Below are 23,062 nucleotides of genomic sequence, written 5' to 3'. Positions count from 1 at the left end.
TAGGAGGATTCTTCTGGTGAGGTTGTACGTGTGGACTAGACTGGAAAGGAACAGACGTGAGACCCGGGGACTAGTTACAATGACACTGAAGTAATAGTCCTGACAGGACTCGATGAGGGCCAGCACCGGGAGGATGGGAGACAAAAGATCCCATGTGAGGGGGGCTGCCTGAGAAAGGGCAGCAGACATCGCGGCTGACCGGATTCTGGGATTAGAGAGGCCAAAGTGAGGGTGGAACCAAAGACCACTGGTGCGCACCCACGTGCGTGAGAGAGAGTGGAGATGACTGCTGGCTGAGCACCCACTGTGGGCAGTTGCTGAAGGATGGGGGTGCCCCCTAGGAGAAGACCATCCTCTCCTTGGTGACACCCAGGCTGCACACAGTATCCAGAAGGTACTAATTAACTATGTTAAGTTGACTAGACCGGCCACCAAGCATACCAAGGCCTGGACAAAGAAGCAGGCCGCCCACTCACCTGTGCAGAGCTCCTGTGGTAAGGGGAGTAGTGCAGCGGTCCAGAGATGGCTGTGTCGTGGGGGAGGGCCGGGTACTGGCTCTGCATTGGGGGAGGATGCTGGTTGCCATAGCTCCCATAGTTATAGCTCCCCGTGTACCTAAACCGCAGTAAGCACATTGAATATTGTGAGTCACGGAAGGGACAGCAAGTCACTTTGACACCTTTAAAAATCAACCACATCTTTTCTTTCTCTTTTAGTTCTTCTTTCTCATTTTCCATTTTACTCCTCCTTTTTGGTTCTTACCATCTCCAACCCTGCTGTGGTGCGTTTAAACTCCCAAGTTGATTTTCCTTCTCTCCCTCCCAGCACACCTCCCTTACCACCCAGAGAGCGCTTAGGGAATGAAAAGCCAGCTCTGAGCAAAACATAATTAGTGATGGAAACCTCTACTCCTGCTCTGCGGAAAAGCCCGAAGTCAACCAGGAAAGAAAGAAGACATTACTTTGGGATTTATGCTTTGTATCGTTCAGGCCTTTGCTTGCCTGTGAGGGGGAAGGATGTCGTGTGTTATGAGGAGCTCTCTCCAGCGGGGAAACACCGTGGCACGGTCAGCCAGCTCTCAAAGACTCCCGTGCTGAGCCTGGCTGCATCACTTTCCAGCTGTAGGAACATGGGCTACCCACAGCCTTGTTTCTCACATTTGTAAAAACGCTGCCCCTCGTTATTCTGGGGGTTCACGTATGTGAAGACAATCTATACAATAGAAATTCCTGTAAAACATGGGATATTCTTATCACTGTTCTCAATAACATCTTTACAGCAAAAATGCTGACATAAGACCGTGTGGGTGTCTATTCTGCCATTGCTCCAGAATCAGAAAGCTTCCTGAAACGGTTTTCAAAGTCTATTCTAAATGCGTGGGAAGATACTCTAAGAGAAGTAAACTCTGAGAAAATAACAGCTGCCCTATTCACTGGTCAAGGGCACCTGAACCCAGGCCGACAGCCAGGCCCGTGTCCAGCCTCGGGGTTGTCACCTGGCTGTGTGATGCTGGGCCACTGTGTGGAGGAAACCTGAGAGGGCCTCTTCCTGTGGTCTGCTGGTCAGCACCCACATGGCAGAGTCTTACCTTCTTCAGCATAAGGGCCCTTTTTTTAACGTCATAAGTAGTTTTCAGATTGCTGCACGTTAGACGTTATGAGATTAGTGTCTTTTAATGAAGACAATGCATGATGGCAAGAAGCTACTATGATTCAGGTAACACTTTTAATTTTTTTTTTTTTTAACGCTTATTTATTTTTGAGACAGAGAGAGACAGAGCATGAGTGGGGAGGGTCAGAGAGAGAGAAAGACACAGAATCCGAAACAGGCTCCAGGCTCCGAGCTGTCAGCCCAGAGCCCGACGCGGGGCTCGAACTCACGGACCGCGAGATCATGACCTGAGCCGAAGTCAGACGCCCAACCGACTGAGCCACCCAGGCGCCCCCAGGTAACACTTTTAAATGGATTTGCAGTTTATTCTTCACAGCAACACCACCACATGGATTTGGGAGAAAATGGGCAAAACAAAGGATTTCTTTCTTTGTGGCACAAAGCACCGTTGGAACACACAGGGATTCCTGAACCCTGTTAATAAGTGCTACCCTCCAGGGACCTTCAGCCCTCGGGTGGGGAAGTCCTCCTCTAATCCAGTCCTAGGAGACCCGGACCCCGCCATGAAACTTTCCCACCCGGGGGAACTGCTGGAAGGGAGTTCTCTGCTGAGGCTCTAAAGCAGAAAAGAAGGAAGAACACAGGCTCTCGAGTCAGACAGATGCTCAGCCTGGGCCCTGCATTTACCAGCTGTGTGACCCTATGCAACAGAACTTGAACAAGTCTCAGTTTCCTCATCTGTGAAATGGGCTCCCTAATGCCCACCTCTCTGGCCTTGTGGGGACCGCAAGAGACGGTTCTCCGCAGTACCCTACAGTGCCGAGCGCACTGCCATCTTTGCGACGGGCACCATTCTTCCTGCCCTTTGAGAAAACAGCTGCAAGTGAACCCTGCTGTTTAAAACCAAATGTAAAAGTATGGTGGCATGCATTCCAGGAAGGTCACCTACCCGTGCTCCTCTCTGTGCGGATAAACTGGTATCCGGTGTGTGACGGAGGAAGAAGGCACATGAGTACTCCTCATGCAGGGCAGCTGCTGGGAGTTTTCAGCTGGGGACCCTGCTGCCGTTGTCACCGTATAGGTCAGAGACCACGTGTATGACTGCATTGCTCCTGCAGAGACCAAGTAAGATGCATAAATCACTAACACAGTTCTTCCATGCCCCATTCTTAGAACACTTTAGTGGCCTCCCACGCTCTTTAAGCTGAATGTCAAAATCTTTACAAAGCGTGTGTCTCAGTCCTTGCTGACCTCACAAGAAGCATCCCCCACCTCTGTCTTTGTTCTCTGATCCAGACACAAGATCTTTCTTTCATTTTTTTCCAGAGAACCACGATTCCCAGCACCCCGGGGCCTTTGCACATGCTGTTACTGCTGTCTGAAACCTCATTCTTCCCTTAGTACCCCCTGTGTCTTAAGCCCAGACTAAGTCAGATCCCCTACTGCACTATAGTCCTTCATGGTGCCAACCACAATTTGTAATCTTACACGCATTAATGAATGTGATTGATTTAATGCCATCCTCCCTCCTCCAGACTAGAAGCCCTATGAGGGTAGGTGCCTTGTCTGCTTTGTCCACTATTGGATTCCCAGTGCTTACTAGTGCAGAGCCTGGTGACCAAAAATTTTTCAATAAAAACTTTAAAAGGAAGAAAAGGGAAAGGAAAGGTAGAAAGAGAAAGAGGGAGGAAAGGAGAGAGGACAAAAGCTCAGGGAGGCACAGCCGAGTAACTTCTCAACGCTCAACTAAACAGGTGCTGGGGAGCCAACAAACCACTCTAAGCAGCCCTAAGTAGATTACTGGGCTCTGCCTACCCAGGTCTTTTTGAAGATTACTAGACAGTGACCTGAGCGGTGACCTATTCCATACATATTGCTAATTCCATTAATTTACTTTTTAATTGGATACCTTGAAAATGCTGGGGATTGGGAAGAGAAACTGACAAAATGCAAAACCCTCAAGATGCTTAAGACTTTTATGAGATGGTTAGAATATAAAGATGGTAATTTAATAAATCACTAAGTGATATACTCATTGATTTCTGATAAATTTGAGAATGTTGATATAGTGGAAATAATTAAGCCTATTTTAGGAGGTGGAGGGAAGACCATTCAACACCCCGTGGCAGACGCAGGAAAACTGAAGAATTGGTTAAGGGAAACCATTCTTTTTTTTTTATAAAATTTTTTTTTTCAACGTTTATTTATTTTTGCGACAGAGAGAGACAGAGCATGAACGGGGGAGGGGCAGAGAGAGAGGGAGACACAGAATCGGAAACAGGCTCCAGGCTCTGAGCCATCAGCCCAGAGCCTGACGCGGGGCTCGAACTCACGGACTGCGAGATCGTGACCTGGCTGAAGTCGGACACTTAACCGACTGCGCCACCCAGGCGCCCCAAGGGAAACCATTCTTAAGTGAAGTAAAACATGGTGCTCCGTTTCTGTGTTTTCTGCAGATCTTTTCTATCTCAGCATTCCTGGGGGAAGATAGAAGAGCGGTTCTTGTTAAAAACCGCAGTCCCTTCCATCCCAAGGACTTTGCAGATGGCACGTGAGTAGCTGCACTGGCATGGAGCAGGTGGAAGAAAGAGTTGGTGGACCAGCACTATGCCAATTACATGGCAGAAGTTCAGTGAGCGATGCTCTGAAAGGTGTGTGAAAATGCAATCCTACTTTGAACGCAGCTGTTTATTATTAAAAGAACTCTGTATTGAACTCTTTCGTAAATTGGGAGAATCCTTTGGAATGCAAGTAATGCCCTTTGTTTTTAACGAAGTGACAAAGGTTCATTCCAAGAACATGACAAAGGGACACGACTTATTGAGCATTTGATAAAGCCCAGGCACTGTGCTTAGTGCTTTACCGATAACCTTGAGATAAATATCGTGCCTACTTCACAGATGAGGAAACTGAAGGTTAAATCTGAAAGAACTTAAGGGAGTGCATAAGAATACAGAAGATTCAAGAAGATAATGTGAACGGGGGAGTCAAGGAAGAAATTAAAATTGCAGCAAAAAGTGCAACAAGGAACGAGGCTAAACATGCATACTCTTCCTAGAGGCGGGCCTTAGACTTGGCGCAGAGACTTTCCAGGAAACAATGCCACAAGGGAAACCTGACAGGTCAGGAGCCATAAGATAGGAGACAAACTGCTCAGGAGTAAACCGTGCTTAGAATTATGATCAAACAAGAATTTCTTTCAGATGCCCCCATAAAAGGCAACTGTGAACTGCCTAACAGTGTCCTCAGCAACACCCTTACAGTGGGCTCCAACCTTGATTCTCAGGACCCTTCCTTATGTCAACACTCCAGGCTAGTGGCATCTCACTCAAGTCCAGTTCAGAGAAATTTCAAATGTTAACTTGCACGAGGTCCCAGGGGGTGGGGCCGGTGGGGCTCCGAACTCCAGTCTGCCCCATGCTTTGATTCTCTCTACCATATTGCTTCTTCACTCTGGCTCCGAGTCCTGCTGAGCCTCTTATACTTTAGGAGGCTTTCTCTCATCAACTGCAAAGCAAGCATGAGAATACGTATCTTGCAGAAGTGTTTTGAGGGTTAAGTGAGACGAGTCTGGGGCGTGGGAGGCTCTTAACGGTATTCATGCACTCCTCACCGTGAATTCAGGTATTCTTATACGAGACTTTCTTAGAGGAAACATTTCGATATGTCCCATTTCAGATGCCAGGGAAGAAAGACAAGTTTCTTGGGTCAGATTCTGTCACCAGGGATGAAAGGCTTGAATAGCGACAGAAATTCAGCTAATTACAGCAGACTTCTAAGTGTGTTTTTCCATAAAATCATAGGTGTTCTTATTCATCAGTATGGCTAAAAGTACCCCTTTTCCTGGTTTGCACATGTACATCATATACAAAAAGATAATGACTTCAGCAGGCTGTTAGGCATCATTTATGGTAACTGCAAGGAGACTGGAAAGAAAAAATTCCAAAATGATCATGCCCCAGATGATTGGATTATGCATGACTGCACTCCTCTATATTTTGCACTTCATATGAAGTTATATTACTGTTATAATTTTTTAAAGGAGCCTTTCTATTAAAACAGGTTATCTCTAGGTGGTGGGGTGGAGGAGGGCTTTAAAGCATTTCTTCACTTTGCTTATCTGTATTTTTCTATAACCAATGTGTATTGTCTCCATGAAAAGAAAAACATTATTAAAATACATTAAACAAGCTTGATAATTGGAGATGGAATTGGAGGGAGGTGGGAAGTATGGGAGAACAATGAACCAGCCACAGCAAGCAAGTAATTAACCCTTCAAGCCCCTGGGACCTCAGGAGAGCACCGCAAGGTCAGTGGGTATTTAAAGGAGGCAGCTCAGGAAGCCAAATGATTTTCTCTTTTTCCCCAAGCAGTAGGAAGACAGAGTGATAATAGCCATCACCTGAGAGAATGGAGTAGAAGTTACTTTTGTATGAGCTCCTGGAGCACAGCAACTGTTCCTTATTCATCTCTGTATCCCCAACAGAGGGTCTGCCAAAAAGTAGGTGTTCAGTAAATTTTTGTTTCATTGAATTTGTTGTTGGAGGAGTAAATGCTGCTAGAAATAGACGTTATCAAACAAAAAGCTAGTGGAACTCTTGGAAAAATGGGCTCCCGTGGTCTGGGAAACAAAACCCCTAAATGGCCGTGTGCCAGCAATCTAACAGACCCACTCAGGCAGGCTTAAGCAGATTAACACCTACTGGCTTGGGTGAGAAACCCTTTTTGCCTGGGGACCAGAAAAGAACACCCCTTGCATTCCCTTTCCTATCAGTGGGACCTCCAGTGAGAATTGCTGCTGCTGCTGCTGCTGCTGCTGCTTTTTTAAGGAAACTAATAAAAGGAAATGTGTGCAGTTCACAGTTTTGCTTAATTTTTAAGACAACGCTAATGCTTTTTATTTATTGGTAAAACAATAACCTTCCCTAGTTGCCTAATTCCCCTTTCTCTTTTTCTCCATGACCTGTATGCCCACTCTTATTTCAAAGTCTGAGAATAGTGGAGAAAGCCCCCTGATCTCTAAGAATACGATAAAGATCCCCAAAGATCTGAGAATCCTATAAAGGTAAGTGTTGTCTGTGTTCTAGTCTTAAAACTGCAGGAGAAGAAGATTTTCTTTCCTTTCCATCCCCAACAAAAAGTTTTTCATTCCTGAGTTTTTGTTGTTTTCTTGGAGGGGGTTTTCAACTCAGGACAGGAAGGGTGCTTGAAACATAACAGGCAGTCAGTAATGACTTGTCGAATAAATGAAAGAATGAATGATAAACCATCCAACATAAACCAGACCTCATGCTATTTTCTTTTTATACACCGACTCACTGAATCTTCACAATAACCTCTTGAGATGGGAGGTATTACCTCTTTCTTTCAGGTGAGAAAACTGAGGCCTAAGACTTGCTCAGGTGAGTGGCAGAGTTGGGATTTGAACCCAGATGTGCCCAACTCCAGAGCCTTTCCAAAAACAACAGTCGCCTCTCACACTTGAACGTGCATTTGAATCATAGGAGATCTTGTTAAAATGCAGATTCTGATTCAGTAGGTTGGGAGCTGAGCCAGCAATTCTGCATTTATAACAAATTTCTAAACGATGATAATGCTGTTGGTCTGTGGACCACGCTTTGAGCAGCAAGGGTCTATAAACCACCCACTGCCTCCGGTCACACATGCGCCATGTTGAGGGCCATTAAAGATCAGAAGTTGTAAGGTTCTAGCACAGACTTGTGAAACTTCAGGCTACTTTCCAGTCTACCTGGCCATACCCTTCCTTCAGATCTTGGACTAAACCACTTGATCCTTTTCTCCACTAGGATTCTATGAACCATCACAGATGTTCAGGTTTTGATCTAACCTAAGCCTTTTGGTAGTACCTTCCTGAGAAATAAGCTCCTTTAAGTATGTCTGGATTCTGGAACTGCCTATACAGTAGCCACTAGACGTAGATGGCTATTTAAATTTAAATTAATTAAAACAAGGGGCCCCTGGGTGGTTCAGTTGGTTAAGCTCTTCGTCTCAGAGCATGATCTCGTGGTTTGTGGGTTTGAACCCCCGCATCGGGCTCTGTGCTGACAGCTCAGAGCCTGGAGCCTACTTCAGATTCTGTGTCTCCCTCTCTCTCAGCCCCTCCCCTGCTCGCTCGCTCTCTCTCTCTCTCTCTCTCTCTCAAAAATAAATAAACATTAAAAGAATTAAAACAAAATACAATTAAAAATTCAGTTCCTTCATTGCACTAGCTACATTGCAAGTGCTCAGTAGCCCCATGTGGTTAGTGTCTACTATTTTGAATAGCTCAGATTAAAAAAAAAACAAAGTTGCCATCATCACAGAAAAATCTACTTGAACCGTGGGCTATCCATGGCTCTATCCCCCATTGGCTACCATCCATCCCTAAGGCAGTAGTGCTTAAGGAGAATACTTGCTGGAGTTGAAAACCTCATCTGTTTGTGTTACACTTTATCAGTAGCTCCATGACCAGGAGCAGCAAATGGATCCGTTCCCAGAGACAGATGGGGATTCAAGATCTGGCTGCCACCTACCTCTGCAACCGCCCCCACTGCCACTCTCCCCTTATGTGTGTCCGTTAGTCAATCCTCACTACGCTAGGCTCTTCTCTGCCTCAGGCATGTGCACGTGCTGTTCCCCACTACCTGAAATGTTCTTTTCCTCTCCCCAAACTTTATGCGCTGACTCTTTCTCATACTCCAGGTCTTGGATAAATGTCACCTCCTCAGGTGGGCCTTCTCTGACCATTTCGCAGCACACTATTATTCTCTTTATGACCACTTGAAATGGTTTATTTAGCTGGTTGTTTACTTCTGTATCGACTCTCCTACCCACCAGAATATAGGTATCACAGGGGCAGTGACAATGCCTGTTCTTTTCACTTCTGTACCCCCAGGACGTGGCCCAGATTAGACACGGAATACATGGAGTGGACCAAAGAATGAATGAGCAAACCCAAAGGCCCCCAACACCAAGCCGTGACCTTGATGATGCGAGGTCAAGAAGAGATTAAGCAATCTATTTTCAATCCCAGCTTATATTTCCTAATTCCACTCCTTTACAGAAAAGGAAGCAGCAGGGATGGAGGAGGAGGTTCTGTAAATGAGTCATCGTGGGCTCTGGGGCAGGGCTGCTGTGTCCACCCTGTCCCACTCATTTTAGCTGCCCTCAGAATAACTGAGCTTTTGTTATTTGGAAAGAGTAGGGGCCAGTTATCTTTGTTACATCCTCAAGTGATGTAGAGAAAATGCAGCTGGGCAGGCCAGATGTTCTACAGTTAGGGCCATTTATAAGGAATTTGCCTTTATTTCTTTAGGCATCCTAGCATCTCAATGATTTAATTTGCTGGTTTTGTGTTGCAGGGAACCCATGGTGGGAAGGTGAAAACATGAGTTTAATAGTTAACTTTTATTGTCATTGCTAAAGGAGGGAATACTTCAAATGACATCATAAACCAGGTCTTAGAGCCCTTCCGAGGCCTCACCAGGACAGAGCGGGAGCTTTACAGTTTGCATTAAATGACAGTAAAGAATTGCAGCCCAATGTCATGGTAAGTGGGCCCGTCAGTTTGGCACCACCTGCCACGCTCCTAAAGAGGAAAAAGAGGCACTTTACCTTAATGGAAATTAAAGTTTCTGAACTTTGCTGGGCCAGGAGTGAGGGGGCAAGCTCACAAAGTTAGGGAAGAAAATGGATAAATGGGCTAGATTTTACCTTGTGGAAATCTGTTGAAATGGAATCCTTTGCTAGTCTCGTTTCATGGCCTTGCCGTAGACTTGAACATGCCCCGTCAAAATCAGCCACGTATCACAGTGTTAGGTGCCTGATATTCCTTTCCTTTCACTTTCTTCCACTCCCCCCGCCCCACCCCGGCTTTTAAAAACAATTAATGAAAACAGTCCTAAGAAAACATACTTAGAAACACATGTAAGTATGGACACAGAACAAGATAGATGAGCAGAGTGGCTGTTTCCCTAGTGAGTCATAACTCACTATCTATAATATACCACTTTGTATCCACTAGTCCTTGTACCAAAGGATGCCAAAAGATTATGTGCAATGAATTAATTTTCTCTTTGTGCTCACCAAGCAGACATAATACTGTTCTCTTTTTCATAGCTGAAAAATGGGGAAGTGTCCATCAAAAGTGAGACACTGATAATGTGGAAGGGCTGCAGCCACCTGATTGGCCTTGACTCTAAATCAAACTTGATGATATGTACATCATCTGAGCAATGATATTCAGAGTATGCTAGAGACCCAACAAAATTAACCAAGTCACATAAAATTTCATTTAACGTGTTAATGAACTGTTTTAGCCAGGAGTTGTTTTGTTTTGTTTAATATTCCCCACTTCTTCTTTATTTCTTGCTTCCTGATTTCCTTTTTAAAAATTGCTTTTTAAAAAAAAAAAATTGTTAACCACTTCAGATACTTTTTGGAAAGTAATGGTATATAAATCAACCAGTAATTTAAAGATGGAAATAAAATGGGACACCTGGGTAGCTCAGTCAGTTAAGCTTCCAACTTTGGCTCAGGTCACGATCTCACAGTTCCCTGAGTTCGAGCCCCGCATAGGGGGCTCTGTGCTGACAGTTCGGAGCCTGGAGCCGGCTTCAGATTCTGTGTCTCCCTCTCTTTCTGCCCCACCCCCATTTGCGCTCTATCTCTGTCTCTCAAAAATGAATAAAAGTTAAAAATAAGTAAATAAATAAAAATGAAAATAAAAATTAACTGGGCATAAAGACCATATGTTAACTTAAAAAAAAAGAAACATGACAAATGCATTTTATAAGATACACAATAATTGTTTTCAAATTTACAGTATTGGTCAATGAAATATTTGCACAAATCCTCAAATTTAAGAAACCTCCTATATTTCTTAATACCTAGATGTATATCATGGCTAAATGTGCTTTATAATGCAATGTCTATAAAACCATACATGTTGTTAGGAAATTATGTTTATGTCTCCTTCAAGACCATGACCCACATGCATGCCAAGATCCAGTCTAATTTCACAAGGGAGTATTTCAAAAGTGGTACTTGAGAAAAATATTACACATAGTTTTATCTAGGATGACATTTTTAATGCCCCCTGGAGATATCTGAGAACAAAGCAGGAATGTGCCAAAATCTTCAAAGGTTACGATCATCTGAAAAGAACCTGTTTTACATTTGTATTTCTAAGAAGCTACTTTTATGACTCGTGAACACATTGCGCAGAAATCTCTGAACACATTTACGGTATTCCTGTGGCTTTGACTATCACACCTGCCACACCTTGGGGCCTCCAAAGTGCTGTGAAAAAAGCCAGGCAGACTCACTAGCTGGATGAGAATTATGAAGAGATCCTAGAAATCTTGCCTTCACACCTTCCCTATCCCCTTATCCCCTTAGAGTCTCCTCGCTGGATATGCTGCTGCACTGCAGGAAAGCTCCCCCTTGAACCCTTTCTGCTTCACAATGCAGAACTGCTTCATTTGCATAATTTCCCTGTTTATTTTAGAAGTAAGGATGTTATCACTAACTGGCTCACGTGGGTGCTTCCCAGAAGGGTAAGGGGTGGGGGGGTGAGGGCGGGCAGGATTGTTCAGATGACCGGCTGTTCTTACTGGCCTGTTCTTACCGCCTTGGTTTCTTCCTGAGGCAGGAGACTGGGGGTTGCTGCCCCATATTCCGGCCTTGGATGGACCCCTGAGCAGCTGAGCAGCTGAGCAGCTGGAGAGCTGTGGACAGTGCTCAAGTTCTCTTCCCTTTTCATTTTCAGGGACTAAGGCTGTTCTTTTCTCTGTGGCTCTTCTTCTCAAGCCTCCTAAGCAGGAACTACAACGACCCAGTACAGAGAGAAAAGGGGAGGGACGAGGGAGGGGGGCGTGTTCTTCCCCCTCAAAGTGGACACAAAACATGATTCAGGTGCATCCATGTAAACAAATGTGATGCCAAAATTTAAATTTCCACAAAAGAGGAGGCCTTTTTCCAGCTGCGTACCCAAAGTGAAATCAAAGCTCCGTCTAGGGCCAGTTACTGACAACCCTACTTTTAAATACTCTGAAGAATCCAGTCTCCTTAACAGTCCCTGACAAAGGGCCACTGCGTCTGCCGGCAAGTTTCTGCCCCTGGCAAAGTACAGAAGAGGAAAGGCCTCATAGGCTCTTAAGTACCTGCTCATTTCCTCTCTGAGTAGTGCTAGTTCTGGAGAGAAAGGAAACTTGAGGGAAGGAATTAACCAAAGATTCTTAGCATACGTACTTTATGTTCTCTGAAAAATGACATGCTGTCTCCTGCCTCCAGGCCTTTGTACCGCTTACTTCCTCTGCCAGACTACCTTCTCTTGCATTATTCAGCCTTCCCAGACCCTGCAGATACCAACCATGGCCTCCTTTTGTGCTCCTCTACCCTCTTCTCCCAACTTAGCCCAACTCTGCACTCATCACATTGTTTGTGACTGCCAGCTTGCCCATCAGAACCCTAACCTCTAAATCATAAACTGCCAGGGGATGGGAACCTGAAGTGTTTGGTACACAGAAGTCATTTGAGAAATATTTATTGGATAAATGGATAGATAAATGGATGGACATGTGAGTGAATGAATGGATAAAAGACAACATCCTAAATAGGGTAATCTCACCCTGTTTATTTGGTCTTCAAAAATATCCAATTTCAGTCCCCAGTCTATTCTGAAAATTGTTCTAAGTAGAACTAGGATGTAAGTAGGACCATGCTGTGAGCGTCTGGAGGAAGACTTTTTTTTTTTTTTTTTTTTTTGAAAAAGAGAGCGCACGCGGGAGAGGGGCAGAGGGAGAGAGAATCTGAAGCAGGCTCCACACGCTCAGTGTGGAGCTGGACACAGGGCTTGATCCCACAACCCTGGGATCATGACCTGAGCTAAAATCAAGAGTCAGGTGCTCAACTGCCTGAGCCACCCACTCAGGCGCCCCTGGAGGAAGATTCTAACCTAGAGGGTGAGGGCAATGAAGATGAGTAGGATTTCATCAGGTGGAGGTGGAAGGAGGAGACCCCAGAGGTGGAGCAGTGTGAGATACGATCTGGAGAATGAGAGTGCCCGAGGTCTTGGGAAATGAGCCTAGGGGGCAGCAAGAAAGTGGACAGACCAGATTGGAGGTGGGTAACCAGTTTGAGAGTTGCTGGATGTCCGAGACGTGGGGAAGGCCTGAACAGATAGCAGTGGTGCCATGGGAAGGAATGGGCCCATCAAGATTTGGATTAGAACGACTGGCTTGGGAGGCATGGTAGAGAACGCTGTGTCCCCAAATCTATTCGCCCCTTCCCTATCTGGGGACGTGCTACCCTACATCTCCCAGACTCTCTGTGCAGTTAGTTACATGAGGCCATGGACTAAGCCCTCACTGGTGAAATGGAACTGGAAGTGACATGTGCTATTTCAGGCCAGGGCCTTTGAGGGACTGGGCTTTCCTCTCTATACCCACCTTCTACTTCTGTCAGCTGGTTGCAGACTTGGCAAAGCCCAGGGCAGTGGTCCTGAAGCTAGTGTGCATCAGAATCAATGGGAGGCTTGTTGAGCAAATCTCTGGGCCTTGCCGCTAGAGTTTCTGATTCAGTAGGTCTGTGATGGGACCTGATGATGAGCATTCCTAACAGGTTCCCAGGGGGTGCTGACACCCCTGGTCCATGGACCACACTTTGAGAACCACTGCCCTGGAGTATGGTGCAACCTAACATGGAAAGAGCAAGTGTTTCCAAATGGTTGCATTGAAGAGAGCCTCCTCTCAGACCTAAGCACCCTGCCAGGACTGTCTGCGAGCACAGAATAGATTTCTCTTGTGTCAACTCCATACGTTTTGGATCTATTGTTAACAGTAGCTTAGCCTATTCTAACTAATACAGGAGCCGAGGGAGAGGAAAGATGAAGTCGACTCCCACATTTGGAGTTGGGTAATTGGGAGAATAGTTTAAGCAGGTTTGGAAAAAAGGTAATGAATTAATGATCACTGTCTCATGAGCCCTCTGCTCCACAAACACCGGTCTGTTCAGCTGGCCCAACCCCACCAAGGCCCATATAGGAAAAGGTGGTTTCTGCCTTTGGTTCCTCTCCTATGCATTCTTCCTCATCTTTTAAGGCTGCCTTTGAGTCTCCCCTCTCTCCTGCAGGCTTCTCTCCTGCCTGCCAGAGTTCGGGTGGGAAGGAAGGAGACTGCTTCTCCCTCTGATCCCCTATAGCATTCAGCGGTAGCCCTCATCTTAATCAATGGGACCCCTTCTATCTGATAGCACCTCACTACGAGCAAAGCACTTGGCCTTTCTTACGTCATCTCATGCCCACAGCAACCATGTGAGTTGCTCTAGAGGTGTGCGTGCACACACATACACGCACACTGTCATCACAGATTAGCTAACGCTTACTGAATATTCTGTATACACTTTACCATTTTCACAAGTCTTATGAGTAAGGACATTTGTTGAATGGCTGAGTGACTGTGGTGCCCAGAACAAGGAATTGACGCTTTCTCACCCTTTACTTTTCCTTCACAACCTTGAGGCGTTATTGTGAGATAATTACGTGAAGTGATAATGGACATCGGCAACTAGCTATTATTATCCTTGTATTACCTCTTCTTTTTCATTTCTAAACCATATGTTGGCATTCAAGATCCACCAGGACGTGACTGCAATTTGTGGTGTCTAGCCTCATAAGACCCTTCATGGACCTCCTACATTTTAATTTTAGCCCAAGTTTCACGTGGCCTGAGAAGGCCCCACATGTCCCTACCCCTATGCATCTGTTCATACTGTCCTCTTCCCAGAAGTCCCTTCTGCTCCACCTTCCTCAGTTAAAATGAAGTTCCAGCTCAGACCCATTCCTTTGCCAGGTCTTCTTGGTACCTCCAACCAGAGGGAGTCTCCCCTTGCTTGGAGACCCCACAGCATTAGTCTTACCTTGCTTATCACCCCCATCTCGATATGATTGCCATGTGTTAGCAAATGGCTTCCTGGATGCCCCACTTTCCAGAGATGCCTCTCAATCTCTGGTTCACAGAGAGTTCCTTTTCTCATTTTCAAGAAAGAATGGCTGTGTATCAATTTATGTCTTATATCATTTTAATCATTTCAAGTGTCTTAGCTGGGGGGGAAGGTGGAGATTTTATCATGTACTTAATTGGCCAACTTGAAAACAGAAGCATGTGGAGTATATACATGTGAGTAATGAATAACTGCAAGGCATCTGTAAATCCAGGCAAATACTACGGTCTTGGCATTGATTGGGTTAGAATGCTTTTCCAGAAATCTCTTGCTGTAAGTCAACTTCCCACTCAAAGCCTTTAGGGGCCTTTCATTACCTGTAGTGCTGAGGCCAGTGTACTCAGGGGATGGATTGCTGACGGGGGAGGACGGAGGTGGCACTTCGACGGACGTGGCGGATTTGGCTGGCGAAAACGATGGCACTGGTGAAGGGGTTGGCGGGGCAGCCTCTGTCAAGATAATTTCTTCTCGGACTTCTGCTATGGGTAGAGAAAGGGTAGATTCTCAGAGCCAAAGGTCAAGGCAAGTTGTCTTCAAAGGACTTTAAAAATTGAAATATTCTTTCTGATCTGTGTGTCATGTCACCCCTCTGCTTAAAGCCCTTTGATGGTTTCGAATCACCATCAAGGCATGCAAGCAGTTCCCATACACAGCCATGCCCACTCCAAAGAAGAAAAGGACATCACTGCTTTCACACCACTTGGCCTGCCCACTACAACTAAATTCTTCGGAATAAAGAGCTAAAGCAACACAGAGCATAGAAGCAAGGATGCAAATCAAACTGCCAAGTAGGGCAATTCCGAGTGAAAAGCTGGCTTACCAGTGCTTCCTTCTCCCTTCATGGCTCGCATGAGCTCATTGGCCCGCTCCTGACAGTGCAGGGATTCTAACAGGTAGAGCACGTAGTCGTCAAACATCAAGTGAATTAAGTGAAAAGACCCTGGTGGGAGAAGATCCAAACAGAAAGGTAAGTCATGGCAGCGCACGTACGCCCCTCCACCTGGTTAACAGCCCATGTCGTTGGGCTTGTACTCTAATGCTCTGTTCAAGACTCTCACTCCCTACTCCATTATCATCTCCACATGGTCAAAAGTTGCTCTTCTTTGCTGTGTCCTCAGCCTAGCCTAGTGCTCGACATAAGGTAAATGGCACTAACACTTTGTAGCAAGTGCGTCTTTTTCCTTGCTCAAACTAGCTCATCAAAAATGGTGCCCATTGAGCCATCTGTCCAAATGTTTCTGAGCCCTCACATACCCACTGGCCTCGTCCTCATTTGAGCACCACTTAACTGTGTTCAGTGTGTGTTGACATGGTGTCTTTCATTTTTATCTCTTCTACAAGTATGTCCTATTTCCCTGATTGGACTTTAAGGATGTCCATGGCAGAGATTTTGCCTTCTAGTTCACTATACCGATGTTACCTGACAGGATTCCAGAAGCAGAACTGAAAATTGAAACCTGTAACAACTGAATTATTTCCTTAAATGTTTCTGAGACCTTTGTTTAACACACGGTTCTCAGAAAAGGTATTAGATTGGGGCGCCTGGGTGGCTCAGTCAGTTGAGCGTCTGACTCTGGCTCAGGTCACGATCTTGTGGTCCGTGAGTTCGAGCCCCACGTCAGCCCCTGTGCTGACAGCTCAGAGCCTGGAGCCTGCTTCGGATTCTGTCTCCCTCTCTCTCTCTGCCCCTCCCCCGCTCACGCTCTGTCTCTCTCTCTCTCTCTCTCAAAAATGAATAGATGTTAGAAAAGGTATTAGATTGGAAATATGGTATTCTCAAATAAGACTCTTCATTCTTAATTTAGAGTAGACTGTTTCATAAAAAGGGATGTGATCATCTTAAGACATTTTTCCAATGTGCCAGTCTCTGTGTTCAAAGTCTTATATTCTCTAACTTAATCTCTTACCACCCTGTAAGATAGGTACTTTCATTCTTACTATAATACATTATTTCAAAACCATCTTTTCTGGCATGTCATGCTGCCACCATGGACAGTGGAATGATCCACATATGGAAGGGGCTCAGTTAATGTCTGCTGTAATCAAGCCTCAGGAATGCCAGGGTCAGAGGGGCCAAACCTTCATCTCTGGTCTCCTGTTTCCAACTCCCAAGGGAACATCTCCATGTGGATATTCTACTTCCCATGAAAAGTCCAAAACTTCTCACCCACCTATCCTACAAGCTGACCTCCTCTTCCCATTTCCCTCCAGTCTGCTTTTTTAGAGGACCTCTGAGACTCTCTGGTATTACTTATACTGTGACTCCATCATCACCACCACCACTATTATCATTATCCTCGTCATCATCGTCATTATCTGCTGAATGCTTACTGTGTGCCAAAACTCTGCTAAGCAATTAACACAGGTCTCCTCCTTACTACAAACAGTGGGGTAGGTGGTACTGTCCTCCCTTATTGAGCAGGAAAGGAGTGTCTCCATTAGGAGTATGTAGGGATTTGCCTCAGTTTGATCTGGCTCCAAAATCTGTTCCCGTTCCCTTACAGATCATCCAGTCCAGTCTGCTCACAGCCCAGATGGGGGAAAAAGGCGTTGGTCCTAGCAGGGCCCTTTGAGTTGGGAGCTATGCCTTTTCAAGTCTCAGTTAGAAGGTGATGGGGCTATAGCTCCAGTTGCACAACTGGTTAGTGTGTAATACTTGTAAGAAATAAGGTGTTAGGGGTCTTCTGGGAGTGATGGGACAGCACCTTCTTGGTGGAATTTACTACCAATTTTCTTTTTAATTCTATCTTCTTGGTGGAACTTATCAATTTTCCTTTTAATTGTACCTGACTTTGTCAGACAGACACACACACACACACACACACACGCGCGCACACACACACACCACTTTCCATCCACTTCCCCTAAATGGGTCCTGTGAACCACTGAGGAGGTAGCACTGTGGGCAACTGTGTGGGCACTGGATCACTCTGCCCAGGTTGAGATCCAGCTCTGCCACTGCATCACTAAGACCCTGGATGAGTTACCCTTAGTAAATGTTACAAAATCAGCCATTTCTTGAGCCCTTGCTCTGTGGCAAATTCATTATCTGTGTAGATCTGTGTAAATGTGCAGACTTATTATAACACTTAACCCTCATCACAACTGTAAGAGATAAGGGATACTCTCCTTTTGCAAAGGAGGACATTGAGACTTACAGAGGGAAAGTAAGTGTCCAATGTCACATAATTATTAACTGGAGGAACTGGGACTTGAACCCAAGACTGTCTGATTCTGGAGTTCTTTGATCATTGTACAACATAGCTCTCTAAAAGGGGGGGCGGTAAAACCCCTTGTTTTGGTTACAGAAGTACTAACCATAATGAGGAAAGGGGCAGACTAGATGTTTAATGAATGGTAACTGCTTGTTATTATTATCTGTAAAGTCCCTTTTGCTACTAATGTCCTAAGATCTCATAGGATATCATATCATAATATGATTGCTTTGTCCATATAGTCAAAGAATTCAGAAGAGAACATCAAATACTTTAAAGGAAAGGGTCTCCAAAAATGAAGAAATACTTGCTCCAATGTTGCTCTAGGTCAATAAGGATAGAAAGATAGAAACATGCTGTGAAACAATGAATTAAAATGGAAAACCCTAGATAATGAAAATGGCATTAGTAGTTGTATCACAGGCAAGCACCTTGGAAATCATCCATACACCCTCCTCTTTTATAGACAAGGAAACAAAGATCTGATACGGTGAAGAAATTTGCCTAAAACCACACTGTTAGAAACAGCAGATTGGGGCTTGGAGGCCAGTAATGTTCGGGCTACAGGCTCTCTTCCTTAATGGCTCCAATCAGTTACCCAACTGGTCTGATAATTTTCAATCACTTTTGAACACAGAGTTTGTAGAGCTACTGCTGTGTGCCTACTACTGTGCTAAGTGCTCCAAGTACAAAAGAAACCTGAAGCTCAGTTCCTGACTCCACAAAAGCTACAGGGTCCTTTGCAGCAGAAGTCAATCATTAAGACAACTGGGAAACAAACAGTTCAGTACTGGTGGCGGGGGCGGGGGGCGGGGGGAGGGAGGAGGACGGAGGCAGGGTGGGGGGCGTCATGGCCACCGGAGTAGTGCCAGGAGAAGAGGAGGGCAAAGTAAAAAAGGGGATACAGAAAGACACAGAGAGGGTGGGGTGGGAGGAAAGGGGAGAAAGAGAGAAATATCGAAGACAGGTAAAAGGCAGTTGCAGCTAACATCCCCTGCTTTATTTCTCTCCCTAGCACTTATCACCATTACCTATACTATATAACCTATTTATCTTTATCATGTGCCTCCCTACACCAGACCGTAAGCTCCATCAATGCAGTGTTTTCACTGTTCCCTATACCCAGTGTCTACAACAGTGCCAGGCACAGAGCAGAGGCTCAGTGACTGTCGGTTAGATCAACCAGTCAAATGCCCAAGCACTGTTTACCATATGCACTGTACTAAGTCCCCTTTCCAACACTGTGAGGAGGTATTACTATTGTCTTCAACTAATACATGGGGAAATGAAGGCTCAGAGGGTTTGAACAACTTGCCTAAAGTCACAGAGTTAACATCAGAGCCTGTCATGGAAAAAGGTATTAGGATACAGACAAAGGAGACTTTTGTTGTTGTTGCTACAGGTTAATATAGTTGATCACATTGCATAGAACCAAAGCATTTCTCTTTTCTTATGAAAAATTTCAAACATACAAAAAAGTACACAGAATTTTTAAATGAACATCAGTGTATTCAAGTCCTAGCTTTACAATATCTTATTATTTTTACTATATTTGAATCAGATTTGGGTGTTTTTGTTTGTTTGTTTTTTTAAGCAGGCTCCAAACCCAGGGCAGAGCCCAATGCTGGGCTTGAACTCATGACCCTGAGCTCAAGATCTGAACTGAGGTCAAGAGTCAGATACTTAACTGACAGAGCCACTCAGATGCCCCAGATTTGTTTTTTAATTGAAGATAAAGATGAAGCCTCTGTGTTCTCTTCCTTAATTGTATTTCTCTGCTTTCTTGTGTTCAACCCCTGAGGTAATCACTGACTTGAATCTGGTATTTATTTGTTCACATGCGTTTTTCTACTCTTACTATATGTATTTATGTATCCATAAATAACATATGGTATTGTTTTCTGTTTTCAAACTTGATATAAATGGTATCATACTTTACAGAGCATTCTACAACTTGCTTTGGGCAATCTATCCACATGGATGCATATAGCCTAATTTGATGGCCAGTGTTTGAATATGCCACAATTTATTCATCCATTCTCCTGTTGATGGAATTTTGGTTGTTTATAATTTCCCACTATTGGAAAATGGCCCTAATGAATATTTTCTGTACCTGTTTCTTGGGTCTGCTGGGTCCAAGAGCTGCCTGCATATTCAGTCTTATGAGACAGTGTCAGATAGCTCACCAAAATTTTTTACATTCCTACTGGTAGTATATGAAATATAGTATTTGCCAGTCTGAAGGGTGTGAAATGTTATCTTATTGTGTTTATAGTTTGTATTACTCTAGTTACTAGAAAGGTGTACGTCTCTTCATATGATTATCGTCCATTTGAATTTCCCCTTCTGTGAATTACCTATTCATATTCTCATTTTTCTAGTGGGATATCTGAATAATATTGCGGCATGTGAATTTCTTTGTGGGTATTTAAATAATTTATTTAGAGGGCTTTATTATATATTCTGGATAGTAACCCTTTGTTATATGCACTGCAAAACATGTTCTCCTTTTCTGTGACTTTTACCTTTTAACTTTGTTAATGGTGTGCTTATTAATCACAAGTGAAATCCAGATGTGGTTCATTTTTGCAATCTTTTCTTTATGACTGGTCCTTTTTTGTACCTTTTTAAAGAAATAAATTACTATGTCAAGGTCATAAAAATATCATTCCTTATTTTCGTCCAAAAGGTTTAAGGTCTTCCCCCCTCCCCCATTTAGATGTTTCTTTTCAGATGTTGTAGAGGAGGGGTCTAATATTTATGTACCCCAAAGTGCTTGTCCAGAAGAAATTTGCCTAATCCACTGACTTTTAATGCAATTTCTGTCATATATACAATCCTCTTGTTTAACAGACAAGGGGAAAAGCATCTGATGAGGCGAAAGCAAGTTTCGTGTCCATCTCTCTTGGGCACCTCTGTTCTGTTTCATTGCTCTACTAGTCTAATTATGTTACAAGCCCACACTGTCTTACTCCATAACAAACCTGAATATCAGGTAAGTGAGTCCCTATGTCTCGTTCTTCTTTCCCTTCAAAATGTCTTTACGACTCTTGGCCTTTTGAATTTTTACATCAGATTGTCAAAGGGAAAAAGGGACTGGATTGGAATTCTGTTGAATTTATGTATTAATTAGTAAGATCTCCTTGATGTTGACTCTTTGCAAACACGAACACGGTATATTTCAATAATAGTTTAAAAAATTCTCCTTGAAGATCTTCAGGCAATTTTTGTCAGAATTATTTTGTAGGTATCCTTTAGTTTCTGTTGCTATTTTGAATGGTATATGCCTGCATATACTTAATATATATTAGTATATACTTTTTTTTTTTTAATTTTTTTTTTCAACGTTTATTTATTTTTGGGACAGAGAGAGACAGAGCATGAACGGGGGAGGGGCAGAGAGAGAGGGAGACACAGAATCCGAAACAGGCTCCAGGCTCTGAGCTGTCAGCCCAGAGCCTGACGCGGGGCTCGAACTCACGGACCGCGAGATCGTGACCTGGCTGAAGTCGGACGCTTAACCGACTGCGCCACCCAGGCGCCCCTATATTAGTATATACTTAACACATACTTTATACACACACACACACACACAACTATATTTTCTAATTAGGTTCTGGGTAGTGCTAAGAATGCCAGTGATTTTTTTTTTTTTTTTTTTTTTTTAATTTTTTTTTTTTCAACGTTTATTTTTTATTTTTGGGACAGAGAGAGACAGAGCATGAACGGGGGAGGGGCAGAGAGAGAGGGAGACACAGAATCGGAAACAGGCTCCAGGCTCTGAGCCATCAGCCCAGAGCCCGACGCGGGGCTCGAACTCACGGACCGTGAGATCGTGACCTGGCTGAAGTCGGACGCTTAACCGACTGCGCCACCCAGGCGCCCCGCCAGTGATTTTTAAAAAACTGAATTGAGTAATCCAGTTGAATTCTTATTTGTTCTATCAGTTTGTAGATTGTCTTTTGTCAACCATCATGACATCTGTAACTAAAGGCAATTTTGTGCTTTCTTTTCCAATTCTTACATTTCATTCCCTTTAGTTATTATATTGGCTAGGACCTCCAGTCAATAGTTATTAGAAACAGTGTTAAAGGCATTCTGGTCTTCATGATTTGAGTAAGAAAATTTCTAAAGTTGGAGCACTTGGGTGGCTCAGTTGGTTAAGCGTCCAACTTCGGCTCAGGTCATGATCTCATGGTTTGTGAGTTAAAGCCCTGTGTCAGGCTCTCTGCAGTCAGCAAGGAGCCTGCTTTGGATCTTCTGTCCCCTTCCTGCTTTGCTCCTCCCCCCCCCACTCTCTCCCTCCCTCTCTTCTCAAAAATAAACAAACATTAAAAAAGAAAACTTCTAAAGTTTTACCAGTTAGTGTCATGTTCACTGCAGATTTTTGGTTGCCCTTTAACATTTAAAAAAAAATCCCCTGTATTCCCAGTTTGCTAAGAGTTTTTTTTTTTTTTTTTAATAATACCTGGGGAGCTGAATTATATCAAATGCTTTTTTCCCTGTATATCTATAGAGAAGATCATATGATTTTTCTCTTTTCATCTGTTAATACTGTATGTTAGTTTCTTTTCTGACTTTGAATCATACTTGAGTTCTTGTCATAAACCTTATTAATCATGATTTAAAAATGTTTGCTGCTGGATTTGATCTGCTAGTATTTTACTTAGAATGTTTCATCTATATTTATGTGTGGTTGGGTAGGAATTATTTTTCCCCTACCATTCTTCCAAAGTTTTGAAATTGAGGTTGTATTAGCTTCATAATTGAGATGAGATTAGCTTCATGAGTTGTATAGGTTTCCTTTTGTTTTTATTGCCTGAAACATCAATTTTCATAATCATTTTCATTAACTAAGGATTTTATGTTTCTTATAAGTTTAGTAAAAGTTGCCTGTAAAAACACTTACGTCAGATGTTTTTTTGAAGGAAGAGGCTTTTTCATCTACTGTGATGATTATTTGATCTTATTTCTAGCAATCTAATTTTATGTTTTTGTTTACCGTCTTTTATCTATGCTTCTTTTATCTTGCCATCTCTTTTCATAATTTTCCACTTTCCTTGGCAAATTTTAATTACTTAGTGATGATTCTTAATTTATTAACATATATCCCATACATTTTAAAAGTCCAAACTACTTTTTTTTCAGCGAAGTCTAAAGTTATTTAATATTCCGAGACAAAAACCTTTATGCTTTAACTGGTCTTTGGAGATTCTCTTCTCACCATCTCATGT

General features: G+C 43.7%; 1 protein-coding gene across 1 annotated transcript in view; it reads right to left on the bottom strand.

The window, feature by feature from the left end:
• RFX4 (regulatory factor X4) overlaps positions 1-23,062 on the bottom strand; it is a 109,099-nt gene that overhangs the window by 9,562 nt on the left and 76,475 nt on the right. The window contains exons 12-15 of the mRNA XM_047066406.1: positions 15,434-15,553; positions 14,931-15,092; positions 2,561-2,723; positions 477-615 (exon numbers count right to left, since the gene is read on the bottom strand). Of these exons, the coding sequence (XP_046922362.1) occupies positions 477-615; positions 2,561-2,723; positions 14,931-15,092; positions 15,434-15,553 (584 nt within the window). The remainder of the gene's footprint in view (positions 1-476; positions 616-2,560; positions 2,724-14,930; positions 15,093-15,433; positions 15,554-23,062) is intronic.

This window comes from Lynx rufus, unplaced genomic scaffold, assembly GCF_022079265.1.
Source record: "Lynx rufus isolate CCGP_SWC_20201006 ecotype Redwood Valley unplaced genomic scaffold, mLynRuf1.p SCAF_7, whole genome shotgun sequence".
Lineage (NCBI taxonomy): Eukaryota > Metazoa > Chordata > Mammalia > Carnivora > Felidae > Lynx > Lynx rufus.
This window is presented reverse-complemented; position numbering and strand designations above follow the sequence as displayed.